Below are 20,484 nucleotides of genomic sequence, written 5' to 3'. Positions count from 1 at the left end.
TGCAACACTTAAATGATAGAGGGAGAATACTGAAGTTAGCTGCAATGCGCAAGATGGTTAAATTTCCCATTGAATGAAATTATGGCAAACTACCTAACTAAACAAATAAGAATCATGCGCATATTCCATTGAATTCATTGGTGGTTTCCTTTAGCGTCTGTGAAGGGACCAATCACAATACTCATTTTTATAAAAATTTAAAATGGGGGCCTCTGGTGGCGAACTGGGAAGCTCTAGACAAGGATAGATAGATCCTTGTCTCTCCAACGTATCTTTCTTTTCACGAAACGAGGCAAAATTCGTTTTCTGGCATGTTACAGAAAACGAATGCTTTTACCTTTCAAATTAGAGCCCGCGAAAACTGTGCCTTTCAAATTAGAGCCCGCGCACAACTAGCAACATGGCGTCTTTTAGTCATGAGATCAAAGCCAACATCGAGTTAACCTACTATGCTTTCTTATACTGTGCTTATACCATAACGCAATTATACTAAACGTAAATTATAGGTTTATTTTAATAATGGATGTATACAATTTAGGATATATACATATGTTGAAAAATATCGATCACGTTTCAAAAATATATTTCATATGCCTCCAAGAAATTTCTATGCGTTTACGAATAAAGGCATCGTTGCCGACCTTTTCATGGAAACGCTGGATTAAGACGGAAAATTTTCTCCGGTTTACAGTTTGTCGTACGCAGTCAGTTATCGAGATATCGCACTTCGCCACACGTGTAAAAGTATTAAGGAACATTGATTAAGTAAGTAAGCTTTTAGATAAGAAATAACGAAAAGAACAAACAATAATCTATCAAATCGTAAAAAGATAATTGTACATTCAAGATGCATAGAAGAAAAGAAGAAATCGAATCACAAATCTCAAAATTCGAACGTTCCTTTGAGAATCGATTTCCTCGAATATCGTATGACAGTGTTTTGTTTACTCGATAACTTTGGAAGTAGAAAATTCACTTAAAGTTGAAAACAGTTGTCAAAAATGTATACTTTTTGCAAAAAGAAATTCCGTCGCGGAATGTTTACAATCATGTCCGTATTTATCGGCGATACTAGAAAAGTAGCTGTTAAAGATCGGCCAGTTTGGGAGGAATACGGTGACACAGGTGACGTGGTTTGAAAGTCATTGATTTTGCGGAATGCGGTACGCATTGATTACTATATCCACGATAATGCGATAACACGATAAAGAGTCATCGGATCATCGTCTCAGCGATGTCTTAACAGTCCGGTTTTTAGTTTCCAGCGCACAAGACGCAACCATGCCTATCTCCAAAGAGCAAGTGCAGCAACTCATTGCTTCAGACACCGTCGTGATATTTTCCAAAACGACATGCCCGTACTGTAAAATGGCCAAACAGGTGAGCAAGTTGATCGCAAATTTAATAATTCAGTATTAACTATAATACTAACACCGGTATTTGCAGGTGTTCGAGAACCTGCAAAAGAAGTACACCGCCATCGAATTAGACGAGAGAGAAGACGGCGACGATATTCAGAGCATATTGGGCGACATGACCGGCGCTAGAACAGTACCCAGAGTGTTCGTAAAAGGAGAGTGCTTGGGAGGTGGTACCGACGTGAAGAAATTGTTCGACAGTGGCGAGCTGCAGAAGAAGCTTTAATTCTTTTTATGTTATTTGTATATCAAATATTATACGTAATTGTTTATGTAACCGACTCAAACGGAATAAAAGAATTGTTCATATGAAAGTAACCTTTTCCTCGTAAACGTAGAGTTAAAATATTCACCGGTATTCAAGTGTCAAAGACACCGTCGCTTTCGATCGGACTATCATCACTCGCGCGTATGCGTGTACGTATATACAACGAGAGTGTATCTCGAGAAATTATCCCGTCGTTTGTTCCCACGTGGCCGTGATCGCGTATGCGACTATTTACCTAAAAATACCCGGATAGGTGTAACAGCGTGTCAGTGCATCGCAAACGTCCTGAGAATGGATTTTTCGCGGTATCGAAAAGCCTTGATCTACGTTCTGACTTTCTTAGCGTACGCCTGGTCGGGTTACGGAGCTGGCCTGTTATCGAATTTAAAGGACGCTGTATTAGCGGCGGAGTCGGTGTTCGAGGATTTGTTCGAAAATGCGATTACGGTGGCTAGAAAAATCAAGGACATACACGAGGTGTTCGACGCAGCCGTAGAAGAAAACTGCATCTTTCAATGTCCTGGAGGCAAGTAGTCTACGAGTCCGTCCGTTCTCCGTGATTCTAGACTGTTCTTTAAAAAGCACGTAGTCATCGAGTCTGGGGGTGATTTACGTCGTTCGTATTTATATCCGTTTCGACAGGCAATAAATCAACAGTTTTCAAGCGCGATGTTTCATTATCTCGGACGTTAAATTCATAGCGAATTTAAAAAGCGATTGGTTAAAAAGACCAGTAAAGGGTTATGTAATTTTCACGATACAATCACGCGAAAAATTATTATTGAAATATGTAACCGTGTATTTATAGAAAACTGACGCGTACGAACTCGATTGGTTTCTAGCTCCCTCTTTGACTGTATGGCGCGAATTTTACAGGAATCACACCGAAACCGGATTGGAATCACAAACCGCAGAGTAACGGATGCGGTTCGCTGGGAATCGAAGTATGTTCCGCAGAAATGTAAATATTTTACGAGTCGCGTAACCGAGCAATAATTTCAGATAAACCAAGAGTATTTACCGCTGGCCGAAATGACAAAATGCTGCGATTCGCACGACATCTGCTACGACACTTGCAATTCGGACAAGGAGAAGTGCGATTTGGAGTTCAAGAGATGCCTGTACAAATACTGCGAAGGTTATCAGTCGTCCGCCATCATCAACACTTGCAAAACCGCCGCGAAGATGCTGTTTACAGGCACCACGGCTTTGGGATGCAAAAGCTACATGGATGCACAGAAAGAAGCTTGCTACTGCGGCGATAAATGGAACAAGAACAAGAAACCAAAGAGAGCGGCCCAGGCGGGCGGAGACTTGTAAAAAATTTCTTCCATGTACATTTCATGTTGCGTTATATTTTATATTCGAAATAGAAAATAAAAGTCCAACCTAATTTTCCCGCGCAATTTTTCTTTTGTCTCTCGTAAACAACGGAAGGATGGTTTTCGGCGACTTGCTTCAATTTCGGGTTTAAGGAAAAATTGTCAAGTAATGTGGTAACTAAATTTAATAAGAATGGGAAACGCCGGATCCGCGCCATCGAAAACTCGGAAGGAGCGGAGGAAGGAAACCAACGACGGGTAAGGCAATTTCCGAGTCGTCGCGTGCGCGAAGCTGAAAATACGTAAACAACGTGGTTTGCACTTTTTAATTTTGGGTAGCGTAGATGATCGTACCGGGAAGAGCAGGAAAGTCGTGAACGGTACGGAGGCGCGCATCAGAAAAGAGTTGCTGAAGTATCGAACCACTAATCCCTTCATCATCTTTTTCTTGCGATTACGCGGCAAGAAGCCGAAGGAGCACGTAACCGTGATCGCGCGAGCGGCGGGTAAATTGTGGACTCGGATGACTCCCGAGCAGAGGAAAAAGTACATCGATTTGGCGAACGCTGAGAGGAAACGGCGCGAGGAAAGAACTAGAAAGCGAAAGCATAGGTAAAGGAACGATAAAGTTTTGATGATAATTAATTTAATCGTTGACCGATTTTTAGAAGAAGAGAGACTAAACGAAGAAGTTCGAAGTGATTAAATTGTATCCAAGCTCGTATTTTTCATTCCTTTTTATTTGTTAGTAGTCTTTTTTTAGATCTATGTACAATAAATATTGATGTATTTTTTACACTATTCATAACTTTTTCTTATCGTATAATAGTTACGCTAAAAATTAGGCAAATACTTGCCCCTCGCTCTCTTATAGTCTCGTCTGAAAAAATTAAATTCGTAACGTACTATAAATATATTATTTGTCCGCGATCGTTCCTCGAAGCGTCACAAGGGAGGGAAATTACTAATTACGATTCAAAGTACACGAACGAGCACCATTTAAAAGTTCCCGCGAACAGGCTAAACCGGGGATCAGGTTCTCGCTTTCTCTCACGATTCAATACAAAAAATAATTTTACCATCAATTTTTTTTTACGACGCTCCGTGGAGCTATTTTACGCAGCCGTAATCGTTCTCGAAACTAGTACGTGGCCCTAGTACCTCGTTCCATAATATATATACTATATATATAATGCGTAGACGATGAAACGTTACGTACATACGTATAATACATAGTAACGAACGAATGCGTTTCGGTTTCCTTATCCGCGTATTGTTTTTATATCGTTATACGCTCGGTGCGTCGTGACGGATCCAGGGACTGACAGTAAAGTATAATTCTACGAAGGATGACGATGACGATGACGGCGACGACGATGACGCGATTACGGAGATAAAAATGATAATAGTGACGGCGACGATGATAATAATATTAATAATAATAATTATAATTATGTGATAATCATAGAGGTAATAATTATAACAATAATAAAAGAAACGATAATGGCGATGATAACGACGCGATGACAAGGGTGATAAAACGATATCGCGTAGAGAGATGGAAACGAGAAACGCGTCGTCGATACTGATTTACCGGTCGATGACAACGAACGCGTTCGACAACGATCCCAACAGCGATCGTATAATTAATTTGCAACAATACAATTAGAAGTATCAGAGCGGTACCAGTATTTTATGATACAATAAAGTACAGTGTGCCTCGAAGAAAAATTAAACAACAACGTTCAACAATCGATAATATCAAACAGAATATTATTTGCAAGTATTCGTGAGTGACACGCACGTATATACATACGTGTAAATATATGTGTATACACGTATGTATACATGCGTGCGTGTACCAAGATATATATGTATAATACGTATCCTATTATACACAAAACGTAACACCGTCGCAATTTCGAGAGGGAATGCCCTACTAAAAATAGGTTTTCGTTTCGATCGATATTTACACCGATCGATCGATAAATCGACCTTCAAGGCGTATCGTTAATCACTTTAAATGCACAACTTACGAACCCATACTTTGCGGATTATTCAGACATACTACACTCGTACATTCGATTCATTCGCGTACACAACTCTCATTCTATCCGTATTCACCCACACAGACGAGTTAAAAATCGGTTCAACTCTTCGACAGAAGAGTATCGCGGATAAAAGATAACGCATATTTCTGAAAGGAGATTAAAACGCCCGAAAGAAAGGAAAGACGGATAGAGAGCACGAAAGAAAAGCAGAGAAACAAAGAAGGAAAAGTGCTCGAAAGATAAACTTCGTGAGTAAGTAAAAAAGATACACGACGGTCCCGCCAAGCTCCCGTTGTACTTTACTCGCGAGAGAGAGCATCGAGTTAGCCGACGTATCGATCGTTAAATCGGCCAACCGCGAAGGCAGAGACAGAGATATTATGCGGATAAGAGAATGTGCGTGTAGCCCATCGGGGGACTAACGCGGCCTCATCGAACTGTTGAGGGGCTGCATAAGGCCTCCGTTGATGTAACCGTGATACGTCGTGTAGACCGCCGCCGGATTTTGCTGATGAGGATCCTGAGGATACGGCGCAGGTACGTTGACGACTCCGACGGGCAGCTGACTGGCCTGGTTCATGAAACCGCCGAGTTGAGCCGCTTGGTTCATGTAACCGGTAGCTGGTTGGGCCACTCGATACCCGTACTGAGCCATGAGATTCGTGTTCAAGGCCACGTTGGGGCTGACCCTGCTGGCCGCGCTCTGCATCTGAGGACAGGTACTTCCAGGATCAAGAGTTTGCCGATAGAGACTCTCGCTCGGGTAGGGTTGCGTGAGGGACGCCATATTCGCAGCGTTCGCCGAGGACCTCGAGGCGGACCTGCTTGGTGGGCCTGGCGTGCTCGGCGGCACCGCGTTCACGTTGTAATAATTCTTCGGGTAACCGAGAGGCACCTGAGGCGGGGTCGACAGTTGTCGCGAGGTTTGCGGCGGAGTCATCGTGTGCGGTATCGGCGGCGGTGGCGTCAGATTCATGGCCGACGGTGGCGGAGGCGTCGGCGGTATCATTTCTAAACCGTTGGTCAGTTGCTGCAATTTCGCCAGGCTGCAGGAATTGCTGGTTTGATGATTCCCGGAGGCGGACAGAGAAGGCGCCGGAGCGTGCGAGTGCGGGGGCATCGCGCTCGTCTGGATGTAGAAATTCGTCGCGGTGGTGCAGGGTGTGGGCGCGCCCGATCTGCTGCCACGGTGCTGGATCACGTACGTGTTCTGCGTTGGAAAGTTCTGCGAGGCGACCGCCATGTAGTTCCCTTGAGAGATTACGGCCATGTTGTGCGAGTGTGTTGCGTGCGCGTGCGAATGCGGATGCGGTACGGGCGGTACGCTCATCGACGAGGACTGCTGGTACTGAGGCGGCACGTGCGCGGAGTGCGCGACGCTGGAGTGGCTGGTGTGAGAGCTCGCGTGACTGCTGTGAGAGCTCGAATGCTGAGAAGAGGCTTGAGCGTGAGACACGGGAGGCGTGCTTCGATGCGACCTGCTGCTCTGCTGCGTCGACCTTGACCTGTGGCTGGTTTGAGAGCCACTGGCTCTCTTGGTGCCGTGAGACTGCGTCTGGGACTGCTGCTGCTGTTGTTGCTGTTGCTGCTGCTGCTGTTGAGATTGAGATTGTTGAGACTGACCGTGCGGTATGTTTTGGGTTTGTGGTTGCTGAGTCAGAGACAACTGTATCGGTTGGGGCGTATGGGATTGGGGTAAAGGTTGCGGGGTGCGGCTTTGAGGCATCGGTTGTGGACTCTGCGTGGGTATACTCTGAGGCGTGTGGGACTGGGGAATAGGTTGAGGAGTGTGAGACTGAGGCAACGGTTGTGGTGTGTGACTTTGTGGAAGAGGTTGAGGACTCTGCGTCGGTATACTCTGAGGTGTGTGCGACTGCGGCGTTCGAGGCTGCTGAAGAGGCTGCGGCGTATGAGGCTGGTGCTGCATCGGATGCATACCGACATGCGCCGGTTGCGCGTGTTGTGGTATCGAGCAATCCGAGTATTGTACTTGCGGTGATATATTCACGGCCACGGAAGTGACCGGTGTCGCTATTTGCATGGACACGGAGGGCGGGACCGTCGCCGATGCGGGCATCGAGGGCAGAGCGCTCGGTGGCCTCTCGACGCTGTTCTGCGACGCGAGATCGCTCGCGATCGAAGTAGGAGATTCTAACCCCAGCTGACTTACGTCCAAATCGCAGTGACCGTAATGCAACGAGTGCACCGAGTTCGTGGTCGAATCGGGCGTGTACACTCCCATGGAGGGCAGGTCAGGTTGCGAAGGAGGCGTGCGTTTCACAGAGCCAGGATTCTCCAAATGTGGCGTCGTTTTACCGCTCTCGGGAGAATTCTGTTTCAACTCTTCCGATTGAGTTTGAACGTGCAAATTCTCCTGTTGAGGCTGTGGTTGTGGCTGCGGCTGCTGTTGTTGTTGCTGCTGCTGTTGTTGCTGCTGCTGCTGTTGTTGCTGCTGCTGCTGCTGTTGCTGGTGTTGTTGAACCTCGACGACGGGAAGAACCTTCTCCTGCGGCGTGCGTGGCTCCGCTTCAGGCGAAGCAATGTCTGAAACAACAATCGACTCTTTCTTTTCCACAGGAGTAGTTTGACAAACTTCCAACTGCGTCTGTGACTCCTCCTTGAAATCTTCCCTCGAATCCTTTAACGCTAACCGATCGGGCATCGGGTCTTCCTTACAACTATCCTCGTCCTTATCCTCGGCGATAACTTTTAATTTTTCGTTTTCTTCGCGCTTGGGCGAAGGAACGTCAGGTACCAATTTCAACGTATCCGGTGTACAAATTGCTTGTTCAGTCTCTAAATCTTTATCGCGCTCTTTCGCGACTTCCTCGTTCCGATCCTCGGCAACCTGCGTTTGCGACTGGGATTCCGACTCCGACTCGGACTCCGCTCTTCGCACGAAAGGTTTACCGTCGTCCTCTTTCGGTTCTTCGTCAGGTTTCTCCTCCGGCTTCGCGACTCGTTCGCTCGAGTCGATGTCCGCGGTGGCGCTCGAACACCGCGTCACGGATTTCGGTCTCGGTGCAGGTACTTCTTCTTCCCCTTCGTCTTCGTCTCCTCCCTCGTACTCCCCGGGACTAGCGGAGATCACCTCCGCCTCCGGTGGAACAACGACGGCGGTTGTCCGACTAGCATCGCCGTTGTCCACGGTGGGGTCGCTCTTAGTTTCCACCGTTTCCTGCTCCTTGCTGGAGGTCGACTCCGACGCACAGGGTTGTTCGCTGATCGCGGGAGGTTCCGTCTTGTCGGAGTCCGGCGACGGGGACAGGGCTGGAGGAGGTGCCACCGCGACGGGGCTATCCGGCCTCTCCTCCGCGCGAATCGTCTCGGGCTTCAACTGCGGCATCTTCAAAGCGTCCTTCTCGGCCTTCGCTCTGCCGCGCCTCGATACCGGCGAAGCTTTAACGACCTCCTTACTTTCCTCTTTGCCCCCGTTGTACTGTTGACTCTGCTCCGACAACTTCTTCTCCTTCCCTTGCTTCGTCTGCAGGTATTTACTGCTCTGTCGACTGGTTATCTTCAGCAAGATGTCGTCCACTTTACACTGTTTTTTAGCCGGCTTCTGAACGGCGGACAACGGAGTCGATTCCATGCCAGCCTCTTTGGAGGACATTTTTTCTTCGACCACCCGGTTATTGTCTTTCTCCTTCGCCGCATCCTTGTCCTTATCTTTCCTCTCCTTCTCCTTCGGCTTCTCCTTCTCTTTTTCCTTCTCCTTCTCCTTTTCTTTTTCCTTTTCCTTCTCCTTCTCCTTTTCCTTCTCTCGCTCTTTTTCTTTCTCTTTCTCTCGCAGTGACTCGCGAGTCCTCTTTCTACAACTCGCTTCGGACTTCTCCTCTCTGTCTTCGCTTTCAGTCTTTTCGGAATGTTTTCGTTTTCGCAAAGGCGTCGTTACCGATTCGACTAGAGGGGTCTTCGGTGCCCTGACCTTTCGCCTCGGCATCGTCACCGTCGAAAGAGGCGTCGATTTCCCTGAATTCACCAAGCTCGCGTTTTTGGACGCAGCCAATGTCCGAGAGTTCCTCGGCGTCGTGACGTGCTTCGATTCGACTTCCATCACCTTACCGTTCTCCGGAGTAACGGCCGTTCGTGCCTCCTTCTCTTCCGTCTCCTTCGTTTTCGATTCCTTCGGTTCCTTTGGTTCCTTTGGTTCTTTCGTCTCCTTGCCCTCCTTCGTGCCCTTAGTATCCTTAACCTCTTTGCCGTCCTTCGACTCCTTCGTCTCCTTAGTCTCCTTCGAGTCTCTCAGTTTCGTGTCCTTCGTCTCCTTCGTGTCCTTTGGTACTTTGAAAGCGGTGTCTTTCTGCACGGAAGACTTCTGAGGAGTCCTCTGCTTCAACGGCGACGATCTCCTCTGTCCTAGCCTCCTGCTTCTGGGTTTCCGCTTGATCTTCACCTTCTGGATTTTCTCGACGACGGCGGCCACGTGTTTAGGCTCGTTGGCGGCGGGAGAAGATTCGGAACCGGTGTCGCCGCTTTCCTCCGGACTCTGATACGGGTTCGGTATTTGCGTGAGCAACGGTATCCACCTGAGACAATCGGGATCCAACTTGATCCTCGAACTCTTCCGCACCTTGGCAACGTGAGCGTCCACTTTGCTCCAATCGACCACTACGGCCACCTTGGAGTTGCCTTCCCCGGGCAGATGAACCGACCTGACGAACCCTAGCAACTGCATCGCCGTCGCGATATCGTGAGCCGACACGCCGGTTTCCTTCGTTATATCTCCCAGCTTAATTTCCGTGGAATCTCGATGCGCGTCGAGATACTCTAGCACGACGCTCTTCCAGAACGAGTGGTACGACACTCGGCCGAGATCGGAGAGCGGCTTCTCCGGCGTTCCGGGGATTCCCTCCACCTTGGACAAAAGGTAACTGAACTCGATGAGAAACCTTCCGAACCCTTGCCTCTGGTACTGAGGTAGGGTCATGATACACGACACGTTGTACCTCTGCGCCGGGCAATGTTTCTCCTTACTGAAGTAACCCACCAAATGGCAACCGTATTTGTCGTTTTTGGTCACCGCGTAAAACAGAAACGGCTCTACGTCGTAATACAGAGTCTTATGATCTAAAAACAGTTTCGCTAACAGACACAAGTTTTGGCAATAGATCTTGTTCACGTTACCGTCGATCTGAAACGCAAAACAGAATACAGGTTATTCTCGTCGCCTGCTTTAATTTACGAGATAACGCGCAATCGTTTGATGATGTTCAAAAAGGGGTACACACCTCGAAGACGGATAGTCCGTTACACCTATAGATTTCGGTGGCAGGCGGATGCCTCCACTGGCACTTGTCCATGTGCCTGTCGAGAACCGCCCGACTCTTGGTGTACTTCAAGCAGAACTCGCAGAAGAAGAGTTTCGGTAACCTCGCGTACTCTTGAGGGAACGGACTGGAGTACCAGGTCTCCACTTCGTATCGGCCGAAAACGATGGCCGCAGGATTTCGGGTTCCAGCCGATGCCGTGGTCGTCGTTGTCGTCGTCGCGGTCGCCGTCGTCCCTGTGCCACCGGTGGTCCCTACGTTCACGGACGCGTCGTTGCTTTCTTCGCTCTCCCCGTTCACGGTGGTCAACCGAGCCGCCCTGTCTCGGGCTTCCTTGAACAGGTCCACGTCCTTCTGAGTAACTCCGGGTGGCAGGCTCTGTGGCAGAATCGGTTCCTCTGTAAACAGAATCGACCAACTGGTTTTTACCAACGGCTTCCTCGCGAGCGATCCAAGGAAGGAAATGAAGTTTCGCCTATTCGCGAGCCTTAACGGAATCGATTTATAATCCTAGACCGATCATCGTCCGATAATGTACACGATATCGTGATACTTAACGATATGGAATAAAAAAAAGTATAGGTAAAAGTAAAATAAAATAAAGCGAAGTAGAGCGAAGTAAAAAGCAAATCGGCAAAAATTTCGCGCGGTATCCGAACGCGGTAAATTCGGGTGGTAGGAGGGGGTGGAAAGCAAAAGTCGCGAAGCGTGAACCCGTGCACCTGGGTTAAGTACCCGTTCGATATTTAATCAACCGTGTTATGGCGAAATAATATCCAAAGCAAAGCTGCAGGAGAGCTATGGGTTCGACGGGATGTGTTGGCAGAAAACCTGGCTGTTCGGCAAAGACAACTTTCTTTCCAGTTGGTTCGTTACGAATGACGGAGGAGGGCGGTGAGAAAGCGTTACGGTGTGCCTGCTAAACGTCAGTGGCAGCAGGTTCACTTTAAGTTATCGGATTAATAGGCCGCCGAGCGAGGTATATGCCATTGCCGCGTTTCTTCGATCTTGTAAACCGATTCTTCTTTAAGATCAGTTACGACGATTCCAAGCTTCGTGCACCGTATATCTTCTTTCCACGACGAAAACGATCGACGAGGTTTCGAACAGGGATGTATTAGGCTAACGAAACGAAAATGCTACGCGAAATGCTTGAACTAGTCGACTTTTCACGTGCACTCTAAAAGTGTTGTCTACAAAAAAGGTACAGACAAAACGAGGGGTTATGCCATAGCCAACAAAATGATGATAATAATTATGGCAATGATGGTCAATTACGACGATGATAATGATAGTGATAGTAGTAATAGTAGTAGTAATAGTAGTAATAATAATATTAGTAATAAACATGCAGTAACCAGGTAAAGTTTGTGCAGCATAAAACTCCTTGATCAATGTTAGAAAAAGAGAGAATAAAAAGAAGGTTGTGTTTTACGCTGCACAAACAACGACGAACATCATCCTACCCTAACCTGATTGTTCTCGTTAAGGCAAGGTTAATCGATAAGCAGAGACGTTTGAACATTTGAGCATTGATAGAACAATCACGTTATCTTGGAAGAAGTTACGTCGGGCGTACACGTACACGCGGACGCAGTCACACGCACGCTTACAAGCAGAAGCAGGCACACGCGCATACGTGCATACGCATCATACCACACCACACCGCCAACACATCCACGTGGTGGTGAGCGAGGATTAGATTAGAGGGAATCATTGTTTGCGAATTGGGTGCATCATCGAGGTTAGGACTCGTGAACGGGTGGGGTAGACTCTTACCCTTCCTGGTGGAGCAGGGTGTCGCGCGGGGTGTCGTGGTGGTGTTGGTGGTGGTGGCGCTAGTACAGGCTCGTGGAATGGACTTTAGGCTAGGATTTGATTTCACGGAATCGGAACACGGGCCAGACTTAAAAATAGCGGGCACAGGGTGGCGTGTTTGATTCGCGTCGTCAACGAGCGCGTTTCTCTTTCGCGAACACTGGTCGAGCCTCGACATCGACATCGACGGCGTCGACGTCGACGTCAAGGACGAGGATAGAGAACGCAAAGGCGCCAGTGTCGTAGGCGGAGATGCTGATAGATCCATCGCGGCGCATTTGATCAACGACGGGTCGTCTTTCATCAACTTTCTCCTCTCGTGTTCGTGTCGTTTGCTGTTCACCGCTGTTTTCACCAAATTGGACGGTGTCATTTTGGTCATTTTCTCGGCGAACGGACCGGCGAACAACACCTCGTCGGAAGGTAGAAAGACTCCGGGTCGAGGTATTCTCGGTTCGTCGCTCGGTTCTTCCCGCGCTTTCCTTTTCTCCTTCGATTTACCAGCGGCGGGCAAACTGACCCTCCTATTACTCTGTATCCCTCTGGATAGTTTGCTCGGTCTGGACGCGTCATCAGCGTTAGGCCGTTTTCTTCTATCGGGAGCGTAATTTGGCGTCGGCGCGCTAGATCTCGCTCTACCGCTACCAGGTACTGAAAAAAAGTGACTCAAACCGTCGAACAGGCCTTTCAATTGGCCGGCGCCAGGTTTTACTTTGCCGTCCGCCGTGGTGAAACCGGTCGCTACGCCGCGATCGTTCTTCTGTTTCTTTTTCTCGTCGGGCATCGGCGAATCGACGCTCGCCGGTTCTCTTATGCGCAAACCGAACGTCGGCGTGCCGCTCACGTCCAGTTTGGGTAAAGGAGCGCCGAAGGTGTTGGTGATGCTGCTGAAAAACGGCGATTCCATATTCAACTTAGCAGCAGCAGCAGCCGCCGCGGCGAATCCCCAAGGTTTGTCCTCGTTGAAGTCGCACGAGAACGGGCCCCTCGGTTTCGGGGATTCGACCGGCAATCTTTGTTCCTGGCTCTCGTCCGCGGACGACGAGTCGCTGGACTCGCTAGAACTGTTACCCTCTTCGTCGTCTTCGTCCTCGTTGTCGGTAGTGTCGCTAGCCTCGGAGGAATCGCTATCGGTCGCGTCGCTGCTGCTGCTACTGCTGCTGCTGCTGCTGCTACTGTTGCTGTTACTGTTGTTGCTGCTAGACATTATCGGTGCCTTTTTATCGGGCACCTGCTGCTTCTCGCTCTTGCTCGCGGCAGCGACGGTCGCGGTAGCGGTCGTGGTCGAGATCGTTGTCGCGGTCGTGGTCGCGGTCGCGGAAGCGGCTGCAACGGCGGCGGCGGCGGCAGCAGCGTTACCTCGAGTCAACCTAGGACTAACGTTTTGCGAAGATTTAAATTTCTCACCGCCCCCCACCCGCTTCAATTTATTGTGCTCCGCGTTAAATGCGCTCAGTCTAAAGAACTTTTGCTTCTCTTTGGAGATTCGGTCGTTCTTTTCTTCGAGTAGCCTACCCTGGCCTGCGAGTGGGGTGGGGGGTTGTGGTAAAGGAGAGGATATCAAAGGTGGTCGACGAGGGGAGACAACACCCGCATTACCGTCCGAGTTGCCGTCCACCTGTGCCACTCCAGCACCGCCTTTCTTGCCCGGACTCGTGCTCGTCAAGCTCTTCCTGGATACCGTCGATCTGGAATAAGCATTATCCTCGTTCTTATCTTATCGCTTACCACCACCCTCTTCTCGATTTCGACACCCACCCCCGCGTCTACGTTTAAAATATTCGCTCCGAAAATATACTCTTCCGCAATAATTTATCTTGCGCAAAAGTGAACACCGCCGAGTCTTTCATCGAATCGCCAAGCATCGGGACACGATTCGCACGTGGTAACGAGCGATTAACCCCGTTTAAAAAAAGATGTTTGCTTACTTTCTATTCTCGCGTAATTTGCTGAGTCTCTTCCTCGCGCTAGTCGGCGCGTCGTCGGGAGAATTCGAGTCCTGCGTTTTGCTCCTTTTGGCGTCATCCTTCGAGAGCGGTGTGTGCGCCGTCTGACAGTGTCGACACCTCCAGGGTGCTTTGTTCTTTTTGTCGAGCGCAGGATCCAGACAGGTGGGATGATAACACTTCACGCAGCCGGCGCATTTCACCAGGTAATTCTGTGACTCTCGTTCCAACTGACAGCCGGCGCAGGTTGGCGAGCAGTCGTCGCAGGACCACGTTACGCCCCTGTCGACCAGGATCGAGAGTTCCGGCGGTGCGCAAGAGTTGTGCAGGGCTGCGCCGCACACGCTACATCGGCTCAGCTTTTCCGTGCCGTTCCGTTTCGCGTTATTGTTTCCGGCTATCGTCGCTCCGAGACACTCCTTGCATATTGGCAACGGAGCCGGTAACTGTAACAGACAATCAACGCGTAAATTTCTTCCCGCGCGAAACTTGTATCTTTCGCAACGTACAAAAAACTACCAGCGTAATTATTCCTTTCGATAATAATGCGACCCAGCTTTATATCTCTGCATCAGCGAGGGTGCATCTTATTAAGGGGCTTTCGAAGACGCGTATGCGAGTAAACTCGGTTCAACCGATGACAGTAAACGTTTTACGAGTACGTTCGTTATTACGTGAATCATTCGACCAATGTCGTTGACCAAATGTTTACGGTTCATAAGTGTTATCGATACACGATCATATCGCCTTAAACTGTCTCGTTAGAATACGGATTCGATCGTAAAACATCGGCGACAACGTAGGAAAACGATTTACTTTTCGAACGGGCGACGACGATTCACGATCGTTGCCGAGCGCCGCGACGAACAAAGCGCGGGAAACGCGGAAGCCGCGAAATCGCGAGGAAGCATTGCGTCGGCGCGATCGTATGACTAAGTTTTTCGACTGATTCGCGCGGGGCAGGGAGCGATGACGAAACAGAGGAATCGGACGAACGGAAGAGAGAAGGATTTCGCGTGCGCAGAGAATCAATAAGAGAAGCAGAGAATCACCGCGGCGGAAGTCGAACAAGATAGCGCCTCTTCGGGTATCTTTCTCGCACGCGCGCCCCTCTCCCCCTTCCGATCCCAGCCAATCCTTCGTGATCTTTCGCTCTCCGCTCTTGGACTAACCACGTCGAGGCGTGGGCACACGGCGTGACTCCCCAGTCGCGAACGGAGGCCCGTAACGAGAACGTAACGCGTTTTCCTCGTTGGTTCCCGCGGACAACGCGATAATCTTCGCTAACTTTCCCGTAATTGAACGCGTTCGCTCGGCCTTTCGCCGATCCGAGCCGATCATCCGTTATTTTTCTATTCTTCCGTCACGCGCCATTACGAAATCGTGACTCATGCCACGAAAACGTATCGCGACCGTTTCTTTCGCGATGAAAGTTGCTCCACGGCTAAAATAGCCGAGGAAAAGTTGCAATCGAGCGGTTTTACGTAGTAACGCGCGCTTATAACCTAGCCTAACCGCACTGGAATAACGCGGCAAACGACTCTGTTCGTGCTCTTCCGAGTTCAAGGTCGGGTGGAAATTCTAGCGACAGTCGCGCAACTGGCTCTCTCCATTTTCTCGATAGTATCTTGCTATTCTACTCCGCTCCATACCTGCTACGTGCCACGAGAAAAATGAAATATAGAACGAATTCGTTAAAGGGGAATAAACTGACCTTGGGGACGGGTGGTTCCGGTAAAGCAGCCTGAGCGTGTTCCCCCTGCTTCTTGGCATAGGGTGGCCTGTCCGGTTGTCGGAAAAGTCTGCCGTCCTGAATCACCAGACCTCTATCGACGGCTCTCTTCGCCGATAGCCTGAGCGCCGTCCTCAAATCGCCCTCGGCCTCTTCCTCGACCGTGTGACTCTGCCTGATGTACTTCTCGATGTTCTTCAGGGTCGACCCTTCCCTCTCGCCGAGTTCTCTGACGGCCTTGCCCAGCACCTTGCTGAGATCGGACGCCTTGCCGACTTTGAGCGGTTTCGACTGCAAACCACCGGGGTCCTTGTACGAGGACTGACCCTTGTTGAAGATCTTAAGCACCGCGCCGCGTTTCACGGCGACCTCCAGGTGCTCGGCGATCTCCTCCTCGTGGAAGTTGTGGTGTTGACGAATCGCGTGGCATATCCGCTCGACGCTCGGCCTCTGCTTCTGACTACGAATCTTCCGGATCGCGTCGAGGAACCAGGCCGACCACGTCTCGGCAGACTCGGGTTCGTCCATTTCTTCCTCTTCTTCCGCCCCTTCTTCTTCGTCTTCGTCTTGGTGTTTTGGACTTCGTCGGCCGTCTGCCGACGAGGCTGACGCCGCCGGCGACGACGATCGCGTACCTCTCCAGAGTACGCGCCCCCGTTTAAACGCGACCCTCGAGCGTCTTCGGGTCGGTCTTATCGTCGCTGCGGTGTTCACATCCTGCGCGACTCGTCCAATGATTTTCCCAATGATTCCTTCGCCTACGATCGCCACGTTCCGTTTATCCTGGAATAAAAACACGCGCTCATCAGCCAACTCCGCCGCGTCTTTTCCTCTTTCTCGCCATCGCGCAGTCCGTGTACAAAAACGCGATTAACATCGAGAAGGACGCGCGACATTTATCGATCGGCTTCCTACTCGGTCGAGCTAACGTTTTAACTACGCGATCGAACACGAGACCCGTTTAAACGGTCGTGACCCACGATTCCCGCCCCGCTTTTCGACCGTTCCGAGTTCATTCGTCGCGAATTAGCCGACATTCGAAACCGTTCAATTTTCAACCGGTTGGCCAATTTTCCCCTAAAGCGGTGAACTTTCTCCTCGAGAACGTGCACGTGGAAGAGAGAGAAATATTCGAAATCGTTTAGTCTGAAATCACCCACGGACACGAATTAAATCAATCGTAAACCGACGATGCACGAACTCTCCCACCACGAATTATAAACTTGTCTCCGTTAATCGAACGGATATCCAGCGAAAAGAAATCGTATGACTTTCAGCTTTCCCGCCAACTGCACCGAGTTAACGAACGCCGACCAAGACGCGACCCAGGCAACAGGTTTCGACCTAGCTACGTGTTCGCGTCGAGCAGGCTAAATAAAAAGACGAAAATACTCTCCTTAAATGCTGTCCCGTGTAGCGTATGTTAACCTCGACCTATCGTCTCCGTTCGCTCTCGCCTAAAGGCGCAGTTTCGAATGTTCAAAATCGTTCTATGGGAAACGGTTGAACGTCTATCGTGGCATTCACCGTTTCACGTCAAACGCGGTGACTGAAAGTCCTACGCGAACGTCGTTTCCCGCCAAAACATCCAGTCTGTCATTTTCAATTTCGCGGGAATTTAGGTCCATTCGAATTTGTAAACAACGGGTAGAGTGCGATCGAGAAAGGGATGCTCGAACGTAGACAACGTTAAAACGTTAACGAAAGGTAAAACTTGACGTTTATTAATGCTAAGAGTAATGTAGGTTTTATTGCGAGAACGAGCGAAGGAACAAAAGTATCTTTTGATCGATGTACGAGATGCGTATGTATATTGTTAGCGTGCGAACAGTTCGTAAACGGATGAGTGTCTAAACGCCGCACGTCGCGCTGTCCACCAACAGAATACGTATTTTGACTTGCGCGATTTTTCGCTTTACTACGCCTCTCACGAACGCGCCATCGCGAACTACCGCGCAGTTATTCCCCTCTAATTAAAAAGAAGAATCGATCCGGCATAACGTTAATTTTCAAGCGAACCAATTAGATTAATACGCGTTGGACTTAATAATTTTGTAAACGTACGGTTTGAATAACGTACGGTGTACGTTAGGAGGTGTAAAAGAGCCGTTGGAAAGCGTTCGAGCTTGGAAAAACTGTACCGGTAGAAGATACGGTCGTGTACCGTCGCGATACTTGGAACGATAGAGTTTCCACGATAAGTTGAATTTTAAATATCGACCTTGGCTCGAATTCGTTAATCGGCCAATCACCGGCACGTTTCCAACGATCTTACGGAATAACAGGGGAGCGAGAGCGTACGAGAGCGAGGCAGCGAGACTTAGCCTCGACCGCGACCAACGAATATCCGATTGATTTACCTAAATTTATCGAGACTTGACGAGCCTTTTTCTCTCGGTCGCTATGCACGGCTGCGCCTGTTCCGACTCGTTATCGCATCGAGCGGAATAAAGTAAGTATCGGTCGAACGAACGACCGACACCAGGTCCGTCTATTTGTCCGTCGTTCCTCCGGTTAAGACGATGACGGGGACGAGGACGAAGAGAGGCCAGTCGGGCCGGCTGACTGTGTTTGCCGGGGCCCCTCTCACCCGACGGAGAGTAAAAGAGAGGACACGCCAGCGGAGAGAGAGCAGCTGCCACCGAGAAAACGGACGGTTACCGAACGGCTCTAACCACCGCCGCCCGTCGCTTCTCGTTCCTCGTTACTCGTTTCTCCTTTCTCGTTTCTCGTTTCGTTTCTCCTTTCTCGTTTCTTGTTCGTCACTCCTCGTTTCTGCACACGCTTCTTTCGACTGACAAACTGTTCCGAACACTTGTCGATATTAGTGAAATCGATGCTACTCCGTTTGGCGATCCATGATCGCCGGCACCGAAACCGAAACAGAAACGATAACCACGCACCGACTGTGACGTTCCGCGTTACAGCTTGCCAATCGCGAAACGATCGTACGCCTGATACGGTTCCGTGTAACCGCGAACTCCTTGCCGTCGGTAGCCATTTTACATCGTCAACTTTGATACGCATACTTCTGACATGGTTCGCGTTACTCGACCGATATAGCTCGCCGATAACTATCGCAATTCCTTACGAGTCACCTCTCCGTCGTAACACTGTAACACTGTACAATCAGCAAACGTAACAGCGACGGCCGTCGCCCACGAACCAATCCGTCGTTCGTCTCCGCGCTATTTCCGATCGTTCCTGCTTTTGATCGCTACGAACACCGGGACACGCGTTTCTCCCTTTTATTTCGATACACGGCGCACCTCGCGAAACCATGAAAAACTCGACACCGTGCAATCGCGGTAAACTACGCGACGAGAACGCGAGTTTCTCGAAGCCCGACGGGCAGCCATCTTGGGTAGGCACGGCCAACTCTCCGTTGTTTCGCACAATTTTTCGCGCGCAGAAACCATAATTCGGCTAAAATATCGCGTCGCTTCGATCCATCGAGAAACCTGCAGCTATTCCATAGCATTCGAACGTTTGCCTGTTCGCGCGTGATCCAACAAAAACGTCAAGAAAGTACAAGGAGAAACACTTGCGTACGGAACATTGTCTTCCTCTCTTTCGCGCTCCGACAGGCTTGCGCTCTCTCTTTCTCTCTTTTTCTCTTTCTCCTTCTCGATTGTACGCGCGCGTACGCGCCGTCTCTCTCGCACCCTCCCTTCCTCCCCTCTCGTCAACCCTCTCTCTCTTTTTTTTCTTTCTCTCGCTCCCTCTCGCGTTCGAGCTAGCGACCAGACCCGCTGGCCCGTATGCGTCGGCTGATGATTCGCGTGGTTCTCTTGCAACGTTTAACGAGAGCCAAATTGTTTTTACCTGATCAAGGCGATCCCATGTATAAATCCACGATCGAACGAACCCGTGAATCACTAACTACCGAAACACGGGACGCGTAATCACGATCACCGATTATCTTGCAACAACGGCGTCACATTTCACACAAATCAACAAAGGTTACCCACTTGACAAAGATGGCGGTTGCGGGGGTTACATATTATGCGCACGCGGTGGGGAGCGCACTGCGCACACCGCGCTCGTAGCTACGGCGGAATCACGAAACAGTCGTAGCGGCGTAGCGACATGCGTTTTCCTCAACCAATCAAACTGTTCGCTTTAACTCGCACACTCTCGTTACCGGTCACACGTGCATCCCGTTTCGTTCCTTTTTCCCGCACACGAACGAACCAACTGTTCGTACGTACAACGATTATTAGTACATCACGCGGTGTCCCGTCGACCCGTTCAACACCTAGGAAAAACCTTTCGGCTGCGAAATGCAAGGCGTAACGAAAACGAACATTGAAACCGCTGATCCGACCTCGCACCGGACGGTCATCAAGCTTCTGTATATCTTTCGCTCCGTACCAAATACTTAGGTTTTTTTTTATCCTCGCTTCGATCCGCTCATCTCTTGCTTTCCGATCCATATCACCGTTTACAATTACCTTCTATATGGACACGGTAGCGACGCGGCTGGTGTTCGACACTACCACTAACTTCGACCAATAATTTCTTACTCTGCATATTTTTCATTCGAGTCACGTGACTCTGAATGTTCCAATTAATCATTCTTGGGAATTTTTTTATCGCTCTGTACCGTTTGCTTCGATATTTTCAATAGAATTATGATCAATCCGTGCTCATAAATAC

The 20,484-nt window shown here is 49.4% G+C and overlaps 4 protein-coding genes across 10 annotated transcripts; 3 read left to right on the top strand and 1 right to left on the bottom strand.

Annotated features, from left to right (window-relative positions):
* Nucleotides 1–605: 605 nt before the first annotated feature.
* Nucleotides 606–1,732, top strand: LOC100880851 (uncharacterized). Of its 2 annotated transcripts, none has more exons than XM_003699763.3 (3): nucleotides 606–765; nucleotides 1,259–1,380; nucleotides 1,447–1,732. In XM_003699763.3, exons 2-3 carry the CDS (start codon nucleotides 1,282–1,284, stop codon nucleotides 1,642–1,644), a joined length of 297 nt encoding a protein of 98 aa, XP_003699811.1. In that variant the 5' UTR covers nucleotides 606–765; nucleotides 1,259–1,281; the 3' UTR covers nucleotides 1,645–1,732. The 2 variants fall into 2 exon arrangements, with proteins under 2 accessions (XP_003699811.1, XP_012145248.1); XM_012289858.2 differs by lacking the exon at nucleotides 606–765 and adding an exon at nucleotides 1,076–1,163.
* A 93-nt stretch (nucleotides 1,733–1,825) lies between these two features.
* GXIVsPLA2 (phospholipase A2 group XII) lies at nucleotides 1,826–3,079 on the top strand. The gene is made up of 3 exons (XM_003699762.3): nucleotides 1,826–2,212; nucleotides 2,563–2,630; nucleotides 2,689–3,079. Exons 1-3 carry the CDS (start codon nucleotides 1,978–1,980, stop codon nucleotides 3,004–3,006), a joined length of 621 nt encoding a protein of 206 aa, XP_003699810.1. The 5' UTR covers nucleotides 1,826–1,977; the 3' UTR covers nucleotides 3,007–3,079.
* Nucleotides 3,080–3,125: 46 nt separating this feature from the next.
* Nucleotides 3,126–3,809, top strand: LOC105663019 (uncharacterized). 2 transcript variants are annotated; one of them, XM_012289755.2, is made up of 3 exons: nucleotides 3,126–3,266; nucleotides 3,348–3,620; nucleotides 3,680–3,809. In XM_012289755.2, exons 1-3 carry the CDS (start codon nucleotides 3,202–3,204, stop codon nucleotides 3,708–3,710), a joined length of 369 nt encoding a protein of 122 aa, XP_012145145.1. In that variant the 5' UTR covers nucleotides 3,126–3,201; the 3' UTR covers nucleotides 3,711–3,809. The 2 variants fall into 2 exon arrangements, with proteins under 2 accessions (XP_012145145.1, XP_012145138.1); XM_012289748.2 differs by having other exon boundaries at nucleotides 3,677–3,809.
* On the bottom strand, nucleotides 3,731–20,480 carry enok (histone acetyltransferase enoki mushroom). 5 transcript variants are annotated; one of them, XM_076534987.1, is made up of 6 exons: nucleotides 20,200–20,480; nucleotides 15,808–16,608; nucleotides 14,076–14,539; nucleotides 12,109–13,835; nucleotides 10,291–10,727; nucleotides 3,731–10,193 (listed from the first exon to the last, which is right to left on the bottom strand). In XM_076534987.1, exons 2-6 carry the CDS (start codon nucleotides 16,351–16,353, stop codon nucleotides 5,478–5,480), a joined length of 7,890 nt encoding a protein of 2,629 aa, XP_076391102.1. In that variant the 5' UTR covers nucleotides 16,354–16,608; nucleotides 20,200–20,480; the 3' UTR covers nucleotides 3,731–5,477. The 5 variants fall into 5 exon arrangements, with proteins under 5 accessions (XP_076391102.1, XP_076391099.1, XP_076391104.1 ...); XM_076534984.1 differs by lacking the exon at nucleotides 20,200–20,480 and adding an exon at nucleotides 19,651–20,168; XM_076534989.1 differs by lacking the exon at nucleotides 20,200–20,480 and adding an exon at nucleotides 19,651–20,162 and having other exon boundaries at nucleotides 13,747–13,835.
* Between the last annotated feature and the right edge of the window lie 4 nt (nucleotides 20,481–20,484).

This window comes from Megachile rotundata, chromosome 8 (assembly GCF_050947335.1).
Source record: "Megachile rotundata isolate GNS110a chromosome 8, iyMegRotu1, whole genome shotgun sequence".
NCBI lineage: Eukaryota > Metazoa > Arthropoda > Insecta > Hymenoptera > Megachilidae > Megachile > Megachile rotundata.
This window is presented reverse-complemented; position numbering and strand designations above follow the sequence as displayed.